This window comes from Talpa europaea (genome assembly GCF_964194135.1).
Source record: "Talpa europaea genome assembly, chromosome: 4".
Classification (NCBI taxonomy): domain Eukaryota; kingdom Metazoa; phylum Chordata; class Mammalia; order Eulipotyphla; family Talpidae; genus Talpa; species Talpa europaea.
The window spans coordinates 26,604,067-26,629,956 of record NC_140070.1 but is presented as its reverse complement, the minus strand read 5'-3'; the positions used below and the strand labels follow the sequence as shown (position 1 = coordinate 26,629,956).

Sequence of the window (25,890 nt, the reverse complement as noted above, 5' to 3'; positions counted from 1 at the left end):
CAGCGCTCAACTGCTGCGCCACCGGGGAGGCCCAGTATTCTTTGTTTCTTATGGAAACCTGATTTGGAGTGTGTGTGGGAGAAGGTGACCCCTCGAAGCAGAATCATCACTGTCATGGAGAATTGGTCAACAGTGTATCACTTTTCCTTACTCTTCATGACACAACCAAGGTAGTGATTTAAATGCTGTATTACAAACAACCACAAAAGTAGCAGCTTAAAACTGATTACATTTGTTATCTGACAGTTTGCTTGGATGGAGTCTGCTGTGGTTTAGCTGGGTCCTGTGCTCCAGATCTCACTAGCTTGCAGTCAAGATTTTGGCTGGGCTGCATTCTCTTGTGGCATTAGGTGGGAAGTGTCTTGCTTCCAAACTCACCCAAGTTGTGGACATAAAGGGTGGTGGCAGGAGGGAAAAAATAGAAACTTTATATTGATAGCAATTCTTGAGTAAGACCTGGAACTGCTACAGGACACAGCAAAGTAAAGAAGATAAGTAGGAGAGAGAAATAATGACTTGAGGCACTGAAAGAATCAAAATCCCAAAACCTTAAGTGTCACTTCTATTGGTTTGTGTTCGCTTGTTTTGCTTTTTGCAATGTATTTCCCTTTGATTTTCCACCGGTACTTAGAACATCGTGTGCTTATCTGTGTTTCTTTTCAAAGTTGTCTGTTGCGCCGACCTCAGCAGTTCCTAGGCCTACCTGCCACCTTCTCCCCTCGGTTCCTTTTTGCACAACACCTAAATCCTCTAAAGAAGTAAGCTGCTTTGACTCAGAACTTGAACACTGGAGAGGACAGCTTGCCATCTGTCTAAAACTTTCAAAGTAACTTTTTGCCAAGACAAATGTGGATTATAGGCAACAACCTGGGACCTTTCTGGTCTCAGAAGGAAAAATAAAGGAACCCTTAAGTATTGGCTTAAGTACTTTGTTTACTAGCAGTGTTTGTGGTGAATGAAAAATTGGTCCCTAATTGTGCAGGAAATAAAGCGGTGATCTGCATGCCAATGGCCAGATACAGACTTCAGAGACTTCACAGTTCTGAAACTGATATTTATGAACATCTGCTTTTCCCCCATAAATTTTAATATGGATTTCATCCTTTGAAACCTATGAAACTCCCAGGTGCTTCTTCAGCCTTTATCCTGGGAGCATGCTTTTGAAAAAGTGTCCTTTTTTTTCCACTGAAATTAGTTTTTTTTCCACATTTGAAATCAGTTTTGCAAAGATATTCTATATATGCAGTGTCTATTGTAATGCCAAAAATATATTGAATGATAGTAACTCAATCTGTTGTATTCAACATGTCAAGCCTCCATAATGTCCAACCCCAAAATGTGAGCCACAGTAATCTTGCTAAAAAGCACTCGGAAAGTAGTCACTTCTCGTTCCAGTTTCTGCCTTCCATTATTCCACAAATATTTCCTTGATGTTCCCTAAAATAGCAAAATATGTTTATGTCACAGGACTTTAAGGTGTTCAGGTCACAGCAATACAACCAAGAAAATCTCTGCCCTCATTTTGTTTATGTTTCAGTGAATGTAAAAGTTCTCAAAAAAAGAATTCCCTTTAGAACAGAAACACTGAACCAAAACAAACTCTAAATATGTGGCTGTAGACTTGAGGTTACCAGAAGTGATGGGTAGAAAGAGAGGAGCACAGGAGGTAAAGGGCCCAATGGTAAAAGACTATGGTGCTGTAAACCATTGTTACCTCAGTATAGGATAACAGAATCCCAAAAAAGAAGGCAAAGTATAGCAGTGCACAAAATATTATTCACCCAAAGCATGCATTCTGCAAACAGGCTACTCCATGTTGAAGCAGTTCTCACTGATAAGTTTGAGTACCCTCGCTAATTCTTTCTAGGGTGGTGAGTTGATGACATGGAGCATCTTACAGTTTTCAGATTGAACTACTGCTTCTTCTTTTTCCTAATAAATTGGATGATTTTTCCATCTCCATATGTGAGTTTGCAAGAAATAACGAGATTAATGTTGAAAAAATAAAAGAAAAAGAATGCCTTGAAAGTTTGCTATTAACATTTATATGATTATTTGGAAATCCTAACAGTGGGCCTGCAAGCCAATGATATTAATTTGTTCCTGATGCTGGGTGAGACTCTGGTACAACTGTTAAACAAGATAGAGATAGTTTTGTTCTTAAGGAGCTTAGAATCTAACAATGTCCTCACTTCTATCAAGAAATATAGACTTGGGCCAGGCCCCTTTATGAGCATTGTGTAGAACCAGGATAGGAGGAATTATTTATTGACTTTACATAAGAATAAATTAATTCTCTGTGATGGCTAAACAAGGAAAAGTAAAGAAAGCAAATGTAGGCCTGGGGCCTCACTGGTGGTACAACAGGTTGAATGCAGTGCTGTGAAGCTGTCCACAGCCTCTGCAGCATGGGTTCAATTCCCAGCCGGCCAGGGAGATACCCACATGGCGCAGCAGACCTCTTCTGCCTTGCCCGCTGCTCCCCTTAGCAGTGTCTTCAGTCCGTCTACCTGTTCTGCTCCTCACTCTGTCTCTGGTGAATCCTCTCATCCTCCCATGTCTCTGTCCTGTACCCCAGTTCTTGTATAAAGTAAAAAAAAAATCTTTTAAAAAAAAAAGAAATGTAGACCTGGGAAACAAAAACTGGGTAGCCACCTGAACATTCTCCAGTTTAGACTCACCATAAACAGTGCCTCCATCCCTGAGTTCTTGGGTATGTTAAGATCTGTTCTGTGCACAGAAGATAAGAGTGTGAGGGCCAGAGGAAAGGAAATGAAATCACAGCTCAACTGAGGACAGATGTGAGTCTGCTGGGCAGGTAACGTGCAAGGCCAGCAAGGAGATCAAACTCCTCTTGGGAAAGCAAGCGCTTCAGAGTGCAGTTCTGGCCACCCTTTCATAGAGGATACAAGTCATTTACATAATAGGGAAACCTCAAAAGGGCAGTAAAGCTATTTAATTTGGTTAGGCTAATAGTTCTCCATCCATTTACAGTGTAATGGAACCTCTCTCTGCCTTTTAAACAGGAGTACGTTGGCAAGATGCCACAGGGGCATGTAGAACATGGCAGCCTTCTTGGTGTGTCAATTCTACTCAACAATGGGGTGGTAATTAATTTACTGATAAGTAATTTAAGACATTATTTTCCATTAAAATACAATTGTACTATGGAATAGAATGCAAAATTTGCATGCACTTTTAAGATAAAGCATAAAATAGAAAGAGTGCTGGAGCCAGTGGCAGAGGGATTAGCCCTCCCCCCTAGTCCCCATCAGTCCTCTGCAAAATAATTTCCAATATCAATAATTGATTCTCAATTTTATGTAAACTGTAAATAAAGGACAAAAATTTCCAGTAGCATTCACACTGCTACTCAGATACTCCCTTTTTTTTTTAGAAATTCTGAGTTCACTTCAGGCTCTGACACAGAACCCCACCAGACATCTGGGGGCCCATGCTTATTTTCCACTGCATTTAAAAGAACTCCATTGGAAGAGTTTGCATCATTGCACTTTCCCAAGGTTGCCCAAGGCAAGTGTTCTCCTTTCCTGTCCTTGGCCTTCTGCATCCCAGAATTTTGTGTAGAAGCAAATAATCTTATGTTCTTTGTGCTTTGTGCTCCTGAAATAGGATCTGGACCAGGTACAACTCCATCTGGAAGAAGTGAGATTCTTTGATGTGTTTGGTTTCAGCGAAGCAGCAGGAGCATGGCAATGCTTCATGTGCAACAACCCTGAAAAAGCGACTGGTGAGAGATCCCCTTGGTGCTAAAAATCATGTGTACCCCTGGGATTTATAAGGATCTACAAGCTCTGCTGTTCTGGTTGTCCTTCTTCTTGTATAAACATTCTGGGTTGTAATACTGCACAGAGGTGCGCCTTTGCTTCATGCTGAGAAAAGTATCTCACTAAATGGGAGTGAGAAAAAGGAAAGATGTTGAAAGGGAGAAAACATAGGCCAGAATGATCCAGAAAAATCATACCTCCATATATGTGACTATAGAAAGCAATACTGGCTATTCTACCCTGAAAACATTCATCATGTCATCCCAGATGACCGTGAGGGTTAGTGAGAAATAAGCATCTGTCAAGCGCCTCAAAGAAATGAGAAGACCCTGAAGGAGTAAGCCAACAGACCACATCACACTTTGGTTTGATGAGTGAACACTTGTCAGGTAGGGAAGGACTTGAGGAATGACATCATAAGATCATGGCTTCCCTTCCTTTCTGCTGTTCAAGGAGTTGGTCTATGGACTGGGGCTAATAGTAATCATTATTAATGAATATGAGCCAAGCCTTAAGCTAAACAGGTCAGAAATTAAATTCACAAGAATCCTATGAGGTTACTACTAATATTATCTTCTTATCACTGATGGGGAAACTGAAGCAGAGGGGACTTGGTATCTGCCCAAATGTACATAGGTAATGAGTTAAGGTGGCAACACTGAAGCTCAGTCAGACTCCAGAACCCCAGGCTCTTACCATTTCGTCATTCTGTCTCCTGGTTATATCTGCCCCAACCTGATCAGTGGAAATAGGTTATAATGTTTTTATAAGTTGTGCTGTCCATGGAAATGGAATATCTCATCACTAAATTGCCCTGAGAGGACACTGAGTTCTCGATACTGATGTGGCTGAGAAACTACAGTTTCGACCAACGGAGTGGTTAAAACATTGCTGAACACAAAGCCACTCTGTGGAGTAGCCGTGCTCCAGAGAGCCATTGAGGACACCACCTGTGCCCATCCCTTTAGTTTTAGGATTTTGTGCATCTTAAAGTTTACCCATTGTGGCAAGTCTATCCTCTTGCTAACTGCCAACATGTTGACGCTGAATAGAAAAAAGAAATATGTGTTTATTTGGCCAGATGGAGATGTGAGGGTCTCACAGAGAGGTACCAATTAAAATGTATTACCCCACGGAAAAGGTATGACTGGAAGAAGCTGGCAGAGAAGGATGGCAGCTTTTGTAAGCACAGATTGTTGGCTGATTACTGAGTCTGGATGGCGCGGGGGCCAGAGTGAACACCCCAACTTCTTAAAAGTTAATTCAAGCAAATAAGGAATTGGGGAATTGAATGTCTCTATTATAAAACTTTCTAATTAGACCTCATTTCACCTATGAAAAAGAGCATAAAAGAAACTCTATTTGAGAGTATAGTGAGGGAAGGTGCCTATCGTGGGGGCGCTCTGAGAAGCCCTTAAGAATTTTCATTCCCAGTAAGCTGAGCTCTTAGTTCAATAAACATTTAATCATAATGGGCTAAGAGAGGCTTCCAAAAAGGGGCTGTAAGTTAAAAACACAAAGTATCCCTTTAATTATGTTTTTTCAAATTCACTGCCCTGCACTCGAAAAGAATATTTTGCACATTTACTCTTTCTTATTTCTTTCACTATTTCTTATTTGTGTTTCTCACAGTTAAATACAGACTGAGAACATATAGCAATAAAAATTCAAATAGGCCAAATATTTTATAGCAGAACATATTGATTCAAAATGTTTGGCTCTGAAAACTTCAGTGTGTTTGAATTTCTTTGCTTATTTCTTTTTGCTACGTGAAAGGGGGGTTGAGCCTAAGAGAAATCCTATTTCAAGTGATTATTTTCACCCAAAACTCTGAATCCCTGAAAATTTATATAGGTTGTTGATGACATCTTTTTATATAAGCATATAAATTATATATTTATTCTAAGTGAAAGGTCTAACATAATACTGCTGCCAAATGCATTATTCATGAAGATATTTGCAATCATGTTCTGTTTAAATTGTAAATTCAAAGATGATTAAGACATAGGAATAAATATTTGGCTATTTGGCTATACACAGCTAGCTTATTACTTGCATCCCCATTTTTTATATATAATGCATGTTTGTTGTGTTGTTTGAATATCTTCCACAGAGTGATCATTGGAATAAAATATGAATGAGATATAATATCTCTGCTCTAAAAGGATTCATAATCCAGTTAGGGACAGGTGGTATAGATAGAAAAATCTAGCATACTTCCTTGAATGTTTGTAGCAGGCAGTAAATATTTGTTGAGTGAGTGAATGAATAATGTTTAGAAATAGCAGAGTCAAGTATATCTTGAATATTAAAATATGATGCCTCAAGATTATAGATATGTGTTAACCATATCAAATATATCAATGTGCCACGCCCAATACATCTTAAAACTGATAAGTGGAGTTTGTCACCATGTGTATAACAAAGGGTCCACTTCTTTGCCTGCTATGACTGAGTCCCATTACCATTCTCAGTTTCATCAACAAACCACTGAGTCTGGATGTTCTATCAACATCTGGAAGAAGAGTCTAGAATATAGCATTGGAGCCTAGAGCAAAATACTGAAGAAATTGGATTTGGATGGCTTTCTTTCAACACACTGACAAGTGAAATAATTGTTTCCAAGTATTCCTTATTCCATTGTAAAAAATATTGCTGGCCAGTATCTCCATGAATGAGGAACAAAATATGAACTCATTAGAAAATTTTGATTAGACACCAGGAAAGACTTCCTGAAATATAAAGCCTTCTTAACAGTGGGTAGACTAAACTATGAGACCCTTCAGGTACTGACAGCAATCCACTGACTTACATGATCCCCTTAAGTACTTAAGTGCATTAAGTACAGGAAGTACATTAGACAAATATACTTCTAATTAGGAAAAATTCTCATTAACTACCAACTCCAGTCCTCTTCTACCACCTCCACCATCAACACACAGAAATTCGAAGGAATTTAATAGCTGGCATTAATAAAATATATTTTTTATCCAATTAGGTGTGGATGAAGTTAGAGGAAATAGTGCTAAAATAGCCCAAAGGTCCTGAAATGATTATAATTATTGGCTTTTATCATGATATGTGCTAACCATTTTTCTTCTTTTTCATCATTACCATTTAAAGATAAGGAAACTGCAACATTAAGTTAAAGACATGAAATATTGGAAATTTCAAGAACAATTTTCCATGGTGTTTGAATATATTGGAAAATCCAAGAAGCAACCTACCTCCCCCATGACTTATTCTACTCAGTGAAGAGCAGGGACTTTCGTAGGATAAGGTGTGGGAAATGATTGCATCTGGGGAAATGGTTATAGTAGAATGATTCCCAATTCCTCCAATTGCTGATTCAGCTTCTGATAATCATTTTATAAAAGCACAGACTAGTAGAATTACAAATCACTTAAATTACTCAAGTATCCTCAGAGACTTGCCTGGTGTTATTTATTACCCATTCCACTACTCCACAAGAATGAGAGAATAGAAATTGAGCAAGTAGACTTAACAGAACAGAGATTATTTCTGGAAAAACAAAGCAAAATCTTTTATCAGCTATCTTCATGCCTTGGAACTGCTAGTTCATGTTGACAGTAAGTGTTAGTCAGCTGGAGGTCCAGGAACACATCTGGCTTTTGATTCAGTTACATTTTTAAAAGGAAGAGAAATAACTAGGTCATGACTTTCACTCTGGATTCTTGAGACACATGCATGCCTTTGTTCTTACACCCTACAAAGAACAACTTGGAGATGGTTTTGGCAGTTGCATCCTCCTCCGTGACTGAGTGCTCCCCAGTGTGATTACTCTCTTAGTCACTGCCTATTTAGATACTGAAAGTGATTATCATTAGGAGGTTTCCTTAGCTTATAAAAGAAAATGAATAATTTTTTTCAAAAGCCTTCTATCATGATTCTTCTTTCAAACTTGATTTCAAATAGTTGTGCTGTAAGAGCATGCTGTCCATTGGGTCACATGGGTCCAGCAAAGGTCCAGCTCTCCTTTACTGATGGACACTTTGAACATGGGCTAGGTGACCATCCACTCAAATGCCAACATGGAAATGGGCTAAAGTAGGCAGATAACTTTCTTGCCTCCTCCTTGTGACTCAACCTTCCCAAATCTGGTTTCTAAGGTCTTTATCTCTACAGATATCAGTGGCCTGCAAGTTGCCCGTGTGTTGACTGTCTCAGTCCTTGTCTTACTCACTGTTTAACAGCATTTAGCTTTGTTGAGCAATTCTTTCTTCTTAGAACATTCTCTTCCTTTAACTTCTGTGACAGGGCATTCCTCTAGTCTCCTTCCTGTTCTCAGATACTCCCAGCCTCCTTTCAAGGCCATCTTACTTTATCCAGTCATTCATTGTTAGAGTCCTTCTCTCTTTCTACTGCCCTCTCTCTCCCCACCAATCCTCACTGGTTCTGCAACTTCAGGAACCCCTTCTATGAGACAACTCCCAAAAGTATAAGTTGTAGTCCAGTTCCCACCTCTGAACTCTAGCATTACATCTCCCATCACCTATTTGCTATTCCAGAAGCACCTCAAATTCAGTGCATTGAAATTAGAACTCATGGGCCTCCCCAGTGGTGCAGCGGGTTGAGCACAGCACTATGACTGTCCACAGCCTCTGCAGCACAGGTTCGATCCCTGGCCGGCCAGGGAGATACCCACATGTCATGGCAGACCTCTCCTGTCTCACCTGCTGCTCCCCTCAGCAGAGCTTTTGGTCCATCTGTCTGTTCTGCTCCCCGCTCTGTCTCTGGTGACTCTTCTCACCCTCCCGCGCCTCTGGCCTGTACCCCAGCTCTTGTATAAATAAATAAACCTTAAAAAATAGAACTCATAATTACTCGCCCTTGCCCCCCAAAAGTACTTGGTTTCTCCTTCCAGCATTTCCTATCTCAGTCAATACAAGATCACTCATTCTATTGCACCAGCTAGAAACTGACTGCCCTCTCCCTCATGCCCATCAATCCATTGCCCAGTATTGTGGATTTCATCTTCTCAATTGCTCTCAACTCTGTCCACCACTCTCGGTGGTGCTACAGCAAGCTGCCATCTCCTTGTACCTAAAATAATGGCAAGAAGCTCCTACCTGGACCCTCCAGTCTGCTTCCCACATCACAGCCAGAGCAAGCTCTTCAAAGCACAAATCCGAGGGTGCCAACCCTGCATAAAACCTTGCAGTAGCTTCCCATGGCTCTTAACTAACAGACAAAACTCCATGACATGTCTCCTTGCCTCACATGCCACTGAAATTCCCAGCCTCTCCAGTCTCATTCCGCCCCATGTCTCATGCTCGCTCTCTGCTCTGGCCAGAGGCTCTTCCAGTGTCCCAAGCCCACCACCATAGTAACTCCTGCCATGTGCATCTTCACATGTTCTGACTGCCCTTCCTCCCTTCTGCACCGAGTTCCTGTAGATCCAGTCTTCCCATTGTAACTCAAACTCACTGCTGGAGGGAAGTCTTCTGTGCCCTCCCTGGCACCTCAGACCTGCCTCATAACCCTGATCACAGCAGCCACCTTGCTTTTTAGGTGTAATTATTTCATTGATGCCTGTTTCCTCCTTATAACTTAAATATTAAGTTATAAGAAGGGCCCACCCCTCATCTCTTTATCCTGCACCCCTAGTACAATACAGATGTTCAGTGAATACTTACCAAGTAAGAGAACAACCAAAGTTTGCACATTCTCAGAAAATTTTAAGTAGTAAAATTTTTCTTACAAACAAATCAATGAACTCACAGGGATTTATTTTAAGTGTAAAAAAAATAGTATTTATGATTCTATATCCTGTGTACTTTTGTACCAAAATATTGTTATAAGCTCTTTCTTCTTAAACTAGTTCTTTTCAAAAGTTCTATGAAAGGGGCCTCCCTGGTGGCTCAGCGGTTGAGCGCTGGGTTGCGAAGCTGCCTGCAGCCTCCGCAGCCTCTGCATCGCCGGTTCGATCCCCTGCTGCCGGGTGAGGGTCCCACATGGCGCGCAGACCTCTCCTGCCGCCCCCTGCTCCCCTCAACAGTGTACCTCATGAGTCTGCCTGCTCTGCTCCCTCCTCTGACTCTGGTGAATTCTCTCACCCTCCCACACTTCTGACTGTACCCAGTGCTTGTATAAATAAATAAATCTTTTTTAAAAAAAAAAGTTCTATGAAAGATCATTTAACTTAATAGAGTAAGGTATTGCATATGTGTGTGTATCAAACACGGAGTGCAAAGGTATATATGTTATAAATAAAGCTTTCATGTGCTCTTCGTGCATGTGATGTTATGCTGCAGTCCTTTCTTTAATGTCATGGAAACGTCCTGACAATTTTCTTCTCAATTTTGGTTTTGCAATTTTATTGTTTTGTAATATTATAGGGCCTCTCAATCTTATCTACCATGAGACTACAAACAGTTCCTAGACCTTCTTGAGTTACATTTGAATCACCTGGGGAATCTCGTCAAAAACGCAGGATGTGAGCCTCCCTGGTGGTGCAAGTGGTTAAGCACCACACTCTGAAGCAATCCGCAGCCTCTGCGGCTTGAGTTTGATCCCCGGCTGGCCAGGGAGAAACCCACAGGGCAAAGCAGACCTCTCCTGTTTCTCCCGCTGCTCCCCTTAGCAGTGTATTTCAGTCAGTCTCCCTGTTCTGTTCACCACTCTGTCTCAGGTGGATCCTCTCACCCCCCGCATCTCTGGCCTGCACCCCAGCTCTTGTATGTATAAATCAATAAATCTTTAAAAAAAAAAAAATGCAGGATCCCTCACCACATCCCAGAATTGTGATTTAGTTGGTTGGGGATGGGGGGGCGGAGGGGGGGGCGGGGGGGCTTGGAATGTGCATTTTGACCAGTCAGTGGGTAATTTGATGTAAGTGACCCTTTGAGCACAATTTGGAAAACTGCTCTACAAGCTTATAAAATGGTAATTCTCAGGCTTTTTTAGGTCAATATTTCACCCAGTGATCAGAGAAGCCTATGACTTTGTCCCAAAGCATCTTCTTTACAAACTTGCTTCTGAGTCCGTTGGTCCTTCCAGCTCTTTAGGGTTCTGTTCTTTTCATGGCTGTCCCCTCACACATCCTCTTGTTACTATGTTCCTTTTCTGCACTCTTGAATATCCATTCTCTTTTTCAGCTCAGGTGAAGCTCTCGTGTCACCTCCTCCCTGCTACAAGTAGGATCTCATTCTTTTTTTTTTTTTATTTTTTGTTAGAGAAAGAAAAAGTTTATTGAGGAGAAAAGGAACAGAAATAAAGTGGGACCAGGATCTCCTTTCTTTGAGTACAGTAAAGCCTCGCTTTTATTTCTCCAGCAATACTCACCAAGCTCCACACTGAGCTGTGTAATTTTAAAATGCTTTCTCTCCACTGCAAGATGATAAACTAAGATCCCTGTGTGCTGGTCTTTATTACCCTCTCAGATCTACAGTTCCTTACAACTTATCTGTGCTCGGAGGTATATGTGGAATGGCAGGGTGATTGATGGATGAACAGAGGCATATTCCTCACTACTTTGTTCTTTCCCTTGTGGGATTTCTCCACTTTAAGATGTTTGTTTGCTATTATTTCAATTTTACTCAAAACTTCATGTTGAGTTAAGATTAGCACCTTCAAAATTTATTTCTTATCAACGTAAATATTTTCAACTCTTGGTGCACAAAAGGAATACAATTGATGTTTAAATGTTTGCATTAATATTCTGAAAGTCTTTTAAGTTGATAAAGACAGTGACAATTTGGATGCCAGTTCCACTAGTGTTTTCAGTTTAATATTTCATAGCTTCTTCAGACAACTGATAATTAAAGGATAGATGAGATCCAGGTTGGCAGAGAATGTCTTAGCCAAATTGTGATGCTTTAAATGAAATGTGTTAATTAGCAAGTGAGAAAATATTTTAATAAACTTTTGTGTTATATGCAAACAAGATCATTTTAGACATATGATCATTCCCTTAGAGTCTCATTCCACATGTTATTTTCCAAATAGAATGTTACTTCCCTGTTTTGACCATGAAGAGACACTGATATCACACTAGAATTATTGTTTACAAGGATGTACTATGACAATAGACCTATTAAAAGGTGCATTCCAGTCATGTATGTGCCAGAAAAATTTGAAATAAAACTTTTGAAGATATGAGATAGCAGCTGGAAAAAAATTTGTCTTTCTTTTTTCCCATTGAAACTGTTTTTAAATTAGTGCCACAGCTACAAATAGCCTGGCTTTTATGGAAATTTCTGAAGCTGACTCTGATTCATAGTTTGAGCCCTAACATACAACTGCTGTAAATTTCTATTAACATTTCCTTCCTAACACATCTTTCATGGACTTTTTCCAAGGCTAAATGTTACTGGGCTACAATGACTCTTTGCTCAGCAGAATTTCTCTACAGTGGTCTATCTCTTTGTTCTCGAGTAAGCCTGCCATTTTGTCTTGGGTCTCTTATGTGGGGATGAGAGTGTGACATCCTATCCACTCCATGTCGCAAAGGATTCCTTCACCAATGTTGTCAATTGCTCTTGCAAATTTTTATCACACATGCTCTTTAATGAAACATTTGAACCTGCCTTGCAGAGATATACTTGAAGCTAATCCTGTGTCAGATCCAGAAGGCTCCATGTGCAAATGATATCTGATATTAAAAATAAAATACATGAGAACTTATAGCCACTCTGGTTTGGTTTTGGACTAAAGTCTCCCAAAGGAAGCAGCACTGGAGTAAAACATGAAATGATTACTTGCTAACTAGATGAAGCTGGGAATGTGGAGTGTGGAGAGAATGTGTGTTTCAGAGAGTGGAAATATGTTCAAAAGGGTTGGGTGAGTTTGCCTTTCCAGCCATTATATCTTCAGGAAAACGCATCTTAGGAGCGCTGTATTGACTTTTGCTGCCAAATAGCTAAATATACTTGGTTTGTGATTATTTATAAAGCTACATTTCTAAGCAGTTGATGTGAAGAAAATAAGAAACAAAATTGTTCAGAGGTACAAGAAAGGTGGTTATCTGGATGAAACTTAAAAACTGCTAACCAGATGCTCTTAAGTGAATGGTATTTCTTTTGAAAATCTCAATAAGGGCTTTCAACACTTTCTCATTATCATAACTAAATTGTGCATTCTTTGGGGAACAAAGGGGAAGGTTAATCAAATTCATAATTTATTAGTCCACTTTACAAATATATTTACTGGGTTCTGGTTCACTGTACAATTCTGACTTTGGGTTACTTGTCAACTAAATAATGGAAAATAAATGACTTGATTATTTTGTTACCTTCCACAGTTGTAAATCAAGATGGCCAGCCCCTCATCGAGGGAAAACTTAAAGAGAAGCAAGTCAGATGGAAGTTCATCAAAAGATGGAAAACCCGTTATTTTACTCTGGCTGGAAATCAGCTTCTGTTTCAAAAAGGAAAGTCTGTAAGTCCCTCAATCTTACTTACTTTTTGCTTTTTTTTTTAAAATACATATTGCTTTTTCTAAGGTCTTATTCCCCACCATTCAGTGAGGCATTTTGTCTTGAATTAAAATTCAGTAATTTTTCCCCCTTCTCCAATTTACAATTTCATAGTGTCATTTTATTACAAATGTCCTTTGAGTGTCTATTCTGTTCATATTTTGTTAGTGGGTTCATTGCGCCTCTTCCATTTATCACTGGAGATTGTTTTGTTGCTGTTGACATAAGTTTTAGAGGATGAACAACGGAATGACCCAGTGATCTTGACTTGAACACTGTGCCTTTTGTTTAAAGGAAAGTCTGTAAGTCCCTCAATCTTACTTACTTTTTGCTTTTTTTTTTAAAATACATATTGCTTTTTCTAAGGTCTTATTCCCCACCATTCAGTGAGGCATTTTGTCTTGAATTAAAATTCAGTAATTTTTCCCCCTTCTCCAATTTACAATTTCATAGTGTCATTTTATTACAAATGTCCTTTGAGTGTCTATTCTGTTCATATTTTGTTAGTGGGTTCATTGCGCCTCTTCCATTTATCACTGGAGATTGTTTTGTTGCTGTTGACATAAGTTTTAGAGGATGAACAACGGAATGACCCAGTGATCTTGACTTGAACACTGTGCCTTTTGTTTCCTTGTGTGTCTACTATGTAAATTTAGGGATTGTGATACTGATTCTGATCTCTTTTATCACCACAGCTTATATTTGGAGATGGAGACACAAGGAAGGAAGACAATAGACAGGGAGGGAAAAACAGATTTATTTATTTTAAGTACGTCTTAGAGTAAACTAAATCCGATTTGAAGAAGGAAAATCATTACTATCTTTCATTCATTTTATATCTAGTTAATGAATAGAATAGATTCTAAAACAATCAATAAATAGTTATTTGATATAATTTTTAATCTGAATTAGGAGGCTCAGTAAATATCAGAATTTGAATTTATTTTCGTTAGGAAACCTATGAAATAGCATTCTAATCCAATCAACAATGAAAAGATAGCCCCTTATTTTCAAGTCAGTTTTATTTCTCCTTAAACTATTTATTCAGGATTGGAATGGGGATGATAAAATCTTAACCTACTCCTTTGCTGTTTTGCAATATTATAATAATAATAGCTTGTCAGTACTACCCCATGCCTCAATCCTCAGAACAATTCTTTGATGACAGCACTATTATTATTGTCATTTGACTGATGGGGAAAGTTTTTGACTCTACAAGGATAGAGCTAGTAAGTTGGGGAAGGGTAAAACTAGAGACAGGATCAAATCGGGTCATGTGAAACCTTTTCCTAAATGAGTGCATCCTGCTTCCCATGCACACTTAAGTTCATAGCCAGGGTGAACCGCACCGGGCTAAATTAATGAATAAAAGGCTTTAATGTAGCTAAAAATTAGTATTCACTTAGAATATATGCACCGTATGTTTAGAGTGCTCATTTTAAAATTTATTTGAATATTTTCCTCAACAGAAATCAAATATGGTGTATCTGAGTTATGACAAATTCTGATCAGTGCTCTTTTAGTTAATAAAATGGTTCAAAAATGTTAACTTTTTGAAGGAAAAAACAATTTTGATGACTTCTACTCTAACTCGTGATACTTTCTTCATCTCAGTGTATTATAAAATATGCACATGGACTGGATTTTCTGTGACTGAAGGTATTTTCAAAAGGAAAGTGTGTTCAATTTAGACAGTTAGTGGAGGTTTAAAGAAACGTAACTCTTTCTGACTCTTAGTAGCGATGGGGTGAAAGATCCTATACTTCCCAAAGTACCAACAGATTGATATAAGCCAAAGTTACTTCACTAAAAAAAAAAAAAGAGAGAGAGAATTAAAGAAAAAATACTTCTTTAGCATAGGTTCACAATTAAGTAATTTTTAAAGTGTCTAAAATGACCAGCTGAATTTCCTGTTTTTCTTAAATAAAATGCGAGTTAAGATGTAGTGATTTCTCAGATCCCTTGAGACAAAACAGAGTTCCTGAATAAGAATGTTTTACTTCTTGAGTTACAGACTCAAATAATGACCTTTATACTTACTGATTCAGAGTTTTTAACGAAGTTTAAAGAATAAACTATTTTGTAATTGGCCAACTTGGTTGACATCTTTATAGGGAAAAAATGGTTTCACATTCCAGAAATCTGACAGAACAAGTGGCTCAAATATTGGGAAATAAAATAATATAGTAAGGGGAACACAGAAATAGCCCGCTCACCCCAGGGGCATAGTAACTTAGCAGTGGCTAGCTGAAGCTTCAGCCACCTAATAAAGGGCCTTTCTTGTAAAAGAGAAAAATGTGCATTTTTAAATAAAAACTGAAAGACTATCATGGTTTCTTTCTCAGGTAACATTAGTTTACAATACCGTATGTGAGTTAGGGGAATAAGCTCGCACGTTTTCAGCCGTATATTACCACACCACACCCATCACCAAAGCACCCACAATCTTCCACCAGATAGTGTTAATTTTTCACTTTTGTATTAATTTTTCCAGATCTTTTTATACCTTTGAGAATCAAACTTCCCCCCACCACCACCATTATTCCTTATACCCCTTGGACTTTTTCTCCCTCTTCCTTCCCTCTTAACCTCAGAAGTCTCATTTCATTTATTAGAGTCTGCTTGTTTTTATAAGTTCTTTTTGTGTCATCATCTGCTATATAAATGTCCAATATTTTCTTTTCATCCTGACTTGCTTTACTATACATGCTACCTCAAACTCCTTCCATTTTGCTATAGATGGCTGAATAGTATTTCATTGTGTTGATAGACCACAACTTCTTGATCCGATCCTCCATCAGTGGGCACTTAAGGTGCTTCCCTTTCTTAGATATTGTAAATAGTGCTGCAATAAACATTGTAGAGTATATAATCGTTTTAGTTTCTGGATTGTTTTCTTTTGATAGAGACTAAGAGTGGGATTGCTAAGACGTGTGGTATTTCTGGTTTTTGTTTTTTAAGACAAATCCAGATTGCTTTCCAAAATGGTTGCCCCAGTTTACACCAATACACAACAGTATAATAGGGTTCTCCTTTCTTCCCATTATCCCCAGGACTTTTTGCTGGGGATCTTCTTAATATGTTTCATTCTCAGGTGTGAGATCATACCTCATTGTGGTTTTGACCTGCATCTTTCTTTTTAAAAGTGTGTTGAACATTTTTCCATGTATCTGTTATTCTTCTGGATATCCTCTTTGGTGAATTGTCTATTCGCACCTGCTGTCCTTTTATTAATTGGATTGTTTTTTACTGTTAAATTGAATACTTTCATTACAGATCTTGGATATTAACCCCTTGCCAGTTGTGTAATATGTGAATATTTCCATTTAGTTGGATGCCTTTTTAATCTACTTGTATTTTCTTTCACTGTATAAAAGATTTTTAATTTGAGATAAGGCTACCTGTTTATTTTGCTTGCATTTCCATGTGGTAAGGTTTGAGTCCCTTTATCATTGATGTCATGGGTTGAATCGTCAGTATTTTCTCCTATATATTTTATTTTTGTGGGTCTTATATCTAAGTTTTTAATCCATTGATGGTGGGGTTTTTTGTGGGTTTTTGTTTTTGTTTTTGTTTTGTTTTGTTTTGTTTTGCACATGGAACTTCATTCTATTACATATAGCCATCCAGTTTTCTTATCACTACTTGTTAAAGAAGCTCTCCTTTCTCCATTTTGTGGTCCTGGTTGCTTCGTCGTAGATTATGTGAATTTATTTTTGGACTTTTGATTCTGCTCCATTGATCTTTGCATCTATTTGTATTCCAATAGGATATTGTTTTAATCACTGTGCCTTGGGGCCTCCCCTGGTGGCACAGCGGTTGAGCGCTGAGCTGTGAGGCTGCCCGCAGCCTGTGCAGCGCCGGTTTGATCCCCGGCCACCAGTGAGGGTCCCACGTGGCGCGCAGACACGTCCTGCCGCTCCCGCTGCTCCCCTCAGCAGTGAATTTCATCACTCTGCCTGTTCTGTTCTCCGCTCTGGCTCTGGTGAATTCTCTCACCCTCCCGCGCTTCTGACTGTACCCAGTGCTTGTATAAATAAATATATCTCTTTTTTAAATAAATAAATAATTACTGTGCCTGTGTAGGATAGCTTAAAGTCAGTTAACATGATGCCTTCATTTCCTCTCCTTTTTTCCCTCAGGATTACCTTAGCAGTTTAAGGCCTTTTATGGTGCGATACAAATTCTCATATATTTTGTGCAACTTCTTTGAATAATATACTTGAGATTTCAATGAGGATTTGTGTTAATTTTATATACTACTGGGCCTCCCTGGTGGTGTAAGGGTTTAAGCACCACACTGTGAAGCAATCACAGCCTCTGAAGCACGAGTTCGATCCCCAGCCAGCCAGGGAGCAACCCACATGGTGAGGCAGACCTCTCCTGTCTCACCTGCTGCTTCCCTCAGCAGTGTATTTCAGTCAGTCTGCCTGTTCTATTCCCCACTCTGTCTCTGGTGAGTCCTTTCACGTCCCGCATCTCTGGCCTGTACCGCAGCTCTTATATGCATAAATAAATAAATCTTTTAAAAAAATTTATATATTGCTTTTGGTAGAACAGTTATTTTGACTAAATTGATTCTTTCCTTCCATGAGCATGGAATGCTTCTCCATCTTCTACTTCATGATCTATATTCTTTAGTAATATTTTGTTTTCATTGTGTAAATCTTTCACCTTTTTGGTTTGGTTAATGTTTAGATAGTTGATTCTTTTTAATGCAATTTTGAGTGGATTTACTTTCTTCATTTTTTATCATTCTTTGTATATTAAAATACAACCAATTTTTGTATGTTGACTGTATCCTGCCATTTTGCTATACTCATTTATTTTTTCTAATAGCTTTTTGGTATAGTCTTTCAGTGTTTCTACATATAGCATGTCACTTGTGAATAATGATAGTTTCTGGATTCATTTTACCTCCTGTTGTCTCCTGCTCTAGTTAAACTCTCTAATACTACATTTAACAGAATTGATGACAGTGGCATCCTTGTCTTCTTCCTGATCTTATGGGGAAAACTTTTCAGTTTTTCATCTTTAAGTATTACATTGGTTGTTGGTTTGGTTGTTGGCCTTTTTAATGTCGAGGTAAGATTCCTTCCACTGACATCTTGTTTAAAGGGTTTTTCTTTTAAATAAAAAATGAGTGGTGAATCATATCAAATGCTTTCTCTGCATCTATTGATATTACTATATCATTTTAATCTTTTCTTTTGTTGATATGTATTATGTTGATTGATTTACCTATATTAAATCATCCTTTCATCTCTGGAATGCATTCCATTTGATCACAATATATTACATGTAATACATTGTTGAATTTGATTTGCTAGCATTTTGCTGAAGATTTTTGTATCAATATTCATCAGGGACATTGGTCTGCAGTTTTTCTTATGCCGGCTTTTTCTGGGTTTGGCATTTAGGTGATGCTGACATCACAAAATGTATTAGGGAAAATTCTTTCTTGGAATTTTAGAAATAAATTCAGCAGAATGAGAATAAATTTCTTCTTAATGGTTTGATAGAATGTGCTTGTGAAGTTATCTGGCATTGGACTTTTGCTTGGGGCTAGATTACTGATTACTATTTCAATTTCTATGATAATATGTTTTTTTCAACTCTTCTATGTCTTCCTGGTTTAGTCTTAGTGAACTAACTTTGTTCTAGAAATATGTTCATTTCTTCAAGGTTATTGAATTTGTTGGCTTATAGTTGTTCATAGTAAGCTCTTTGGTCCTTTGTATTTCTATGCAATCTGTGGTGACTTCTCCTTCTTCATTTCCAATTTTGTTCATTAGTGTTTTTCTCCTATATTTTTTTGTGTCACCTTCACTACAGGTTTACATTTATCTTCTCAAAAAAAACAACTTTCAGTTTTATTTATTTTTTTTGTATGTTCTTTTTGCTCTCTATTACATTTACTCCCACCCTTTTTTTTTTACTATTTTCTTTCTTCTACTAACTTTTGGTCTTGTTTGCTTCTCTTTTTCAAGTTCTTTAGGTGTAATATTAAATTGTTTGTTTTGGTTATCTCTTGCTTCTTAATGTGAGCCTACATTGCAATTTTCATCTTTGCTGCATCACATAAATTCTGATAGCTTTTATTCTCATTTTTGATAGTCTTACGATAGTTTTTTTTTTTTTTTTTTTTTTTATTTATTTATTTATTATATTTGTTTGTTTGTTTTGTTTATACAAGCACTGGGTACAGTCAGAAGCGCGGGAGGGTGAGAGAATTCACCAGAGCCAGAGCGGGGAGCAGAGCAGGCAGAGGGACCGAAGTACACTGCTGAGGGGAGCAGCGGGTGGCAGGAGAGGTCTGCGCGCCATGTGGGACCCTCCTCTGGTGGCCGGGGAGGAGCCGGGGATCGAACCGGCGCCGCAGAGGCCGCGGGCAGCTTCGCAACCCAGCGCTCAACCGCTGGGCCACCGGGGAGGCCCATTACGATAGTTTTTGATTTCTATTTTAATTTCTTCTTTAATCAATAACTAGGAAGCAGCATATTGCTTAGTCTCCCTTTATTTATGGTTTTCCAGATGTTTTAACATTTGACTTATGGCATTATGGTCAGAAAGAGTGCTTGTTATGATACCAATTTTCCTAGTTTTGTTGACAGTTGACTTATATCACAACATATGAACTATTTTTGAAAATGTTCCATGTGCACTTGAAAATGTTATGCAGCAATTTTAGTGTTCTGTAGATGTCTGTTAAGCCTATTTGATCAAGTTTTTCATTTAAGGATATTGTTTCCATATTTATTCTGTCTTATTGTTCTGTCCATAGTTGCAAAATGAGTATTAAAAGACCCTAGTTTTATTGTGTTCTTGCCAGTGTTTCCTTTTAGTTCAATTAATAATGGTACCACGTGTCTTGATGCCCCATCATTTCATGCATATATATGTTCTTATTATGTTAGGCTTTTAACTGCTCTGTAATGTCCATCTTTAGCTCTTATTACCTTTTTTAAGTGAAAATCTGTTTTAACTGATATTAGTTGTGGATTTTTTGATTCCCATTTGCTTGAGGATTGGCTTCCAGTCTTTAACTCCAAATCTGTACTTGTTTTTGTTGATCAGATGAGTTTCTTGTAAAGAGCAGGAGGTTGGACTTTGTTTAGAAATTCACTCAACCACACTGTATCTTTTTTTTTTAAAGATTTATTTATTGATTGATTGATTTATACATACATACATACAAGCACTGGGTACAGTCAGAAGTGCAGGAGGGTGAGAGAATTCACCAGAGCCAGAGCGGGGAGCAAGGCAGGCAGAAAGACCAAACTACACTGCTGAGGGGAGCAGCGGGCGGCAGGAGAGGTCTGCGCGCCATGAGGGACCCTCCTCCGGTGGCCGGGGAACAGCCGGGGATCGAACCAGCACTGCAGAGGCTGCGGGCAGCTTCGCAACCCAGCGCTCAACCGCCACGCCACCGGGGAGGCCCCACACTGTATCTTTTTTTTTTTTTTAGTTTATTATTTATTTATACAAGCACTGGGTACAGTCAGAAGCGTGGGAGGGTGAGAGAATTCACCAGAGCCAGAGCAGGGAGCAGAGCAGGCAGAAGGACCGAAGTACACTGCTGAGGGGAGCATCGGGCAGCAGGAGAGGTCTGCGCGCCATGTGGGACCCTCCTCCAGTGGCTGGGGAGCAGCGGGGATCGAACCGGCGCTGTAGAGGCTGCAGGCAGCTTCGCAACCCAGCGCTCAACCGCTGCGCCACCGGGGAGGCCCCCCACACTGTATCTTTTAATAGGACAATTCAAGCCGTTTACATTTAAAGTGATTATTGAAATGTAAGTAATTATTACCTTTATTTTTTAATGTTTATTTTTTGACATCTTCCATTTATGTCTTTGTTCAGGTTGCATTTCCATTGCATAACATGTTACTTCTATTGATTTTTTTCTTCTGAGATTAGTATAAAATGGACTATTTTTGTGACCCATTGGGCAGTTTCATCTGAAACTTATTCTGATGGACCACAATTTTACTCTCTTCCCCACATTGTATAATTTAGGTGATTATTAGGCTCATGCAAATAACCACCACTCTTCACCCTTAAGCCTTTAGTTACCCAGTGGTTCACCTTCTCTCTCACACACCAGTTCTGTGAACACATTTCTCCAGTGTAGTGCCCAATTGTTAAAATCCCTGATAAATAAGCATGCCCTTGAGTTAAAAGCAGCAGAGAGATTCTGTACAGAGGCCATTACTCTCACTTTTGGGTGTACTACTCTAAACACAGTTTAATTAGAGTTTTTCCTTCCCTTTTCCACTGTATCACTGTTTCTGATATGCAATAGTCATCAGTTTTTCTTTCAGGGTTTGTTGACTTTGTTGTATTTGTGAATATATGGAAGAGGTAAACTTGGCATTTTCACTCTGATAACATATTCTGCTACATTTGTATTCATAAAGTTTGATTTCTACCAACCAGCCAAGTAACAGTATCCTTTTACTTCTGGTCCATTTCTATCTTGGTTAATTCACTATCCCACTTCAGGTAACCGTGCTAAATAACTTTTTTTTTTGATCATTTTCTCCATGCATCAACTTCTTTACTATAGACTAATTCAAAGAAATGCTACTTTATTACTATCAGATACTGACTATAAATGAAATTAAGCTAACATAGTATTGTCTAGTGCTAATGTCTTCAAACTTTATCCTGTTTTTCCCTCAAAAGATTTTTTTAAATATTTATTTATTTATGCATACAAGAACTGGGTTACAGGCCAGAGGTGTGGGGGTGAGAGGATTCACTAGAGACAGAGTGGGTAACAGAACAGGCAGAGTGACCGAAACACACTGCTGAGGGGAGCAGCGGGTGAGTCAGGAGAGGTCTGCTGCGCCATGTGGGTTGCTCCCTGGGCAGGGATCGAACTCGTGCTGCAGTAACTGCAGATTGCTTCATAGGTTGCCTCTTAATCCCTTGCACTACCAGGGAGGCCCCTCAAAATATTTTTTAATTATATAATACCTTATAACATTCTAAGTTGCATTAATGCTTCTTTAAATTTAAACAGTTGTACAGACTGTAATTTACATTGAATTGTAAATATTGTCACTTTAAAACAAAATGATTACACTCTCCTTTAAATGTAACCACTGAAATAAAGTACCATGGCAATTTAGACACCATCCATTTTTAAAAATATGAATTAATTATTCTTTAATAGAAATATTTGCACTGTTTCTTTTCTCTTTGAGATCATATTTTAGATCTATATCTCCCAGTGTTTTATCCTGATCATCTATCACTTTTCACTGCAATAAAACTTAGTTTATAAATTGAAATTTGATTATTTTAATTTCTTGTGACCATCAGTCTCTAAGTATTAAGATTTTCTGATTATCTTCTTAAAAATTAAAAATATATGAAAAGCCAGAAGCATTATTAATACATAACTATAAACATCATTAAAAAATGAAATTCTATTAAAAATGCATCTCTTAATAATTTAGATAAGTAACAATTACATTGCCTTGGTAAAAAGACATTTCCATGATATCAGTGTTTAGAATTACTGTTTTGTTTGATGCTTCTAAGATTTTTTCCAAATTAAACAATACACCATAAAATGTTAGGGGCGGTTGTGTCTTAATTGTGCTTTTCCACTGCAAAGTGAGAGAAGGGTGACTATACAGGGGGAGGTGACAGAGGAGAATTGACAAGATTCTCAGGTACATTTTGCAATGAACAGATGTATTCAATGGTATTAAGGACCTGAAATTGCTTTAAACAAGTATCTGACTCTTTAAGACTATTAATTCTAGCCTATTGTGATTACTGTATTGTAGAACCCCTTAAGCATCTGCTTCAATGGAAAAAAAAAAATGTGACTCATTAAATATTTCTCATTTAATGTTTGTAAACAAACCCTGCTTCCAAAGCTGCTGAAGATTTCAAAAATAGTTTGATCTACATAAACTTCAAAATCTGTTTATTCCATTCGTACCCCTATCTCAGAGGTAACACAGAGGAAAAATTCAATTTCATGCCTCTCAAATTATCTTAAATTCTGAGTCATGAGTACTCCAGGTTGTACTGTTATATTTTGTACTATTAACAAAGTGTTAATATCAATGAAAAATGACATAAAATCAAAGGAATCTAAATTAAGCATTTTTCCTGCAATGTAATACATTTCAATCTTGTGTGACTTTATAATTTGACAGAGTCAATGACTCACTCCTTTGGTTGTCGTAATTAGGACTGAGCACCCAAAATAACAAAGGTCTGAGTTATGAAGTAGATTCTGGTCCTTTTGGAAAACTCTGCGGTAGTCAAAGATTTTTTCCTGCTTTGGAAACCAGCTCACATTCTTTCCTTCTCATTCATTTCAGAAAGATGATCCTGATGACTCCCCTATAGAACTCAGCAAAGTACAGAGTGTGAAAGTTGTGGCCAAGAAACGCAGGGACCGCTCTCTTCCTCGAGCTTTTGAAATCTTCACAGACAATAAAACTTATGTTTTCAAGGCCAAGGATGAGAAGAATGCAGAAGAGTGGCTCCAGTGCATCAATGTAGCAGTTGCCCAAGCAAAAGAGAGGGAAAGCAGAGAAGTAACCACATATCTGTAGGGATTTGCAAGCTGACCTCACACCAATTATATATAGTGGACACTGTATTATCACGGCCAGTGTCAAGAAAAACAGATAAATTCACCACGCCACGTTGTTTTCAATGAAATGCTGAGAAGCAGGACCTAACAGTGGCAAGATTCTTAGTAAATTTCATATTCTGATGATTTTTGCATTTGCTCCAGAACACCTGTGTGATGCATGCAAAGAAAAGGAGTTGCAGATGGGATGAGCTCAGAAAAGGGGGAGTCAGGGATCAGGGACTTAGGAAGCTGTGTAAGTTATTGTTGTACATAATAAGAAAATAACTTTAAAAGACACCTGAACTATCTATCCTGAGGAAAGATTAGGAACTTCTACTGAAAGCCACAGTTTTTCAAAGGTATTTAAAGGGGGAAAAAAACCTACTAGGAAAAGTTAAATTAATGGACATTGAAGGAAACATATAAATTACTTTCTAGACATATAATTACATCTATGGTCTCCTAATGTAAATGAAGCTAAAATATAGTCAGATGATTTTCAAGTTAATTCAGTTGTATAATTAAATGTCTATCTTCCAGAACCACTTATTTGAATATTTCTTTTAAGTTCATATAACATGATCTAAAAATTTTAAATACTTGGAAATATCTCCTGTCCATGGCAGTAAATGTAAGATAGGTTAACATAGAAAACCATTTTCTCTATCTTCAAAATACGCCATCTCCATTACAGTTTTAAAGTTATACTTCTCTGTATTCTATCTTGAAATGCCTCTAGATTGTAAATATTTCCTCATTTCATCATTGTCCATAAACGTTTTTAAAAAGCTGTATGATACAAATCTCCAGGATGAATCCCACAGATCCACATCCTGAGTGTGGTACACTCCCTGAGTGTGGTACAAACTGCAACTTGCTTCTGATGAATAGACCATGGTAACAGGAATAGGATTTTCTCTCCCAGGATTATGTTATATTCTATGGCAAAGGTGAAGAGAATTTTCCAATGTAATTAAGGTTCCTAATCAGGTGACTGTGTTAATCAAAAGGAATATGCTCCTAAATTAAGCCTGACCTAATCAGAAGAGCCCTTTAAAAGAGGATGAACAAGTTCAAGACTTTCTCTCCCAATGACCTTGAATAGCAAGGTCATTAATAAGCTCATTAGCTCTATAATGTCAAGGACATGAATTTTGCCAACAACCAGTAAGCTTGGAAGAGGATCCCTAGCCTAAGATAAGAGCTATCCCCAGCCAACAACATAATTGCAGCTTTGTGACACTCTTAGCAGAGTCTTTCCTGAACTCCTGATCCAAAGAAAGTTTGAGATAATAAAAAATACACTGTTTTAACCCTTTAACTGTGTGGTAACTTTGTTATGTAGCAATGGATAACACAAAAACTAATTTGGAATACATGTAGAAGGTAATTTTTTCCATAGTTTATTCTAGACTATAACATCTAGTATAGAACTATATAGTATAGACTATATAGTCAGGTATAGAACTATATAGTATAGATATAGTATAGTATAGTATAGTATAGTATAGTATAGTATAGTATAGTATAGTATAGTATAATATAGAAAACTGGAGAAGGATTATAAGTAGTTAGTACCCTTATTTATACTGTCTCTACTGCCAACGCACTGTGAAAAGAAATATAAAAGAGACATGTATGAGGTGCATAATCTAATTTTAACATGTAAAGCTTAGAGGTACTGTGAGCCACAGAATTTATCACAAGTTGGAAATACAGTCTGAAGGTCAAATTTTGGATTCATGAGGTATATGCATGGATGGATGGTCACAGTAGATATAGAATTAGATGAAATTAGGAAGAATAAGACTAAAGAACTAATAAAGGTTTCTTTGGACAACCAATATTTAGGCAAGATAGGTTGACTGGCAATTAGTGTTCAGACATGATGTAAGCCAGGGGAAATAATGTCACAAAAGCCATATAAATAAAGGTTTCCAAGAAAAGGAGAGAATGAAATGTAACATTCAGTAATGTGAAATGCTGAAAAACAACTCTTTAAGATTAAAAAAAAAAAGGCTTTTGCAGTGAGGAAGCCATCGATGTCACTGTTCAGAAGAATT

General features: G+C 38.0%; 1 protein-coding gene across 3 annotated transcripts in view; it reads left to right on the top strand.

Annotated features, from left to right (window-relative positions):
- VEPH1 (ventricular zone expressed PH domain containing 1) overlaps window positions 1–23,804 on the top strand; it is a gene marked incomplete at both ends in the record, with an annotated part of 188,363 nt that extends 164,559 nt beyond the window's left edge. For all 3 annotated transcript variants that reach the window (XM_084231249.1, XM_084231248.1, XM_084231247.1), the window contains 3 exons: window positions 3,631–3,748; window positions 13,048–13,184; window positions 23,568–23,804. In XM_084231249.1, the coding sequence (XP_084087375.1) occupies window positions 3,631–3,748; window positions 13,048–13,184; window positions 23,568–23,804 (492 nt within the window). The remainder of the gene's footprint in view (window positions 1–3,630; window positions 3,749–13,047; window positions 13,185–23,567) is intronic.
- Between the last annotated feature and the right edge of the window lie 2,086 nt (window positions 23,805–25,890).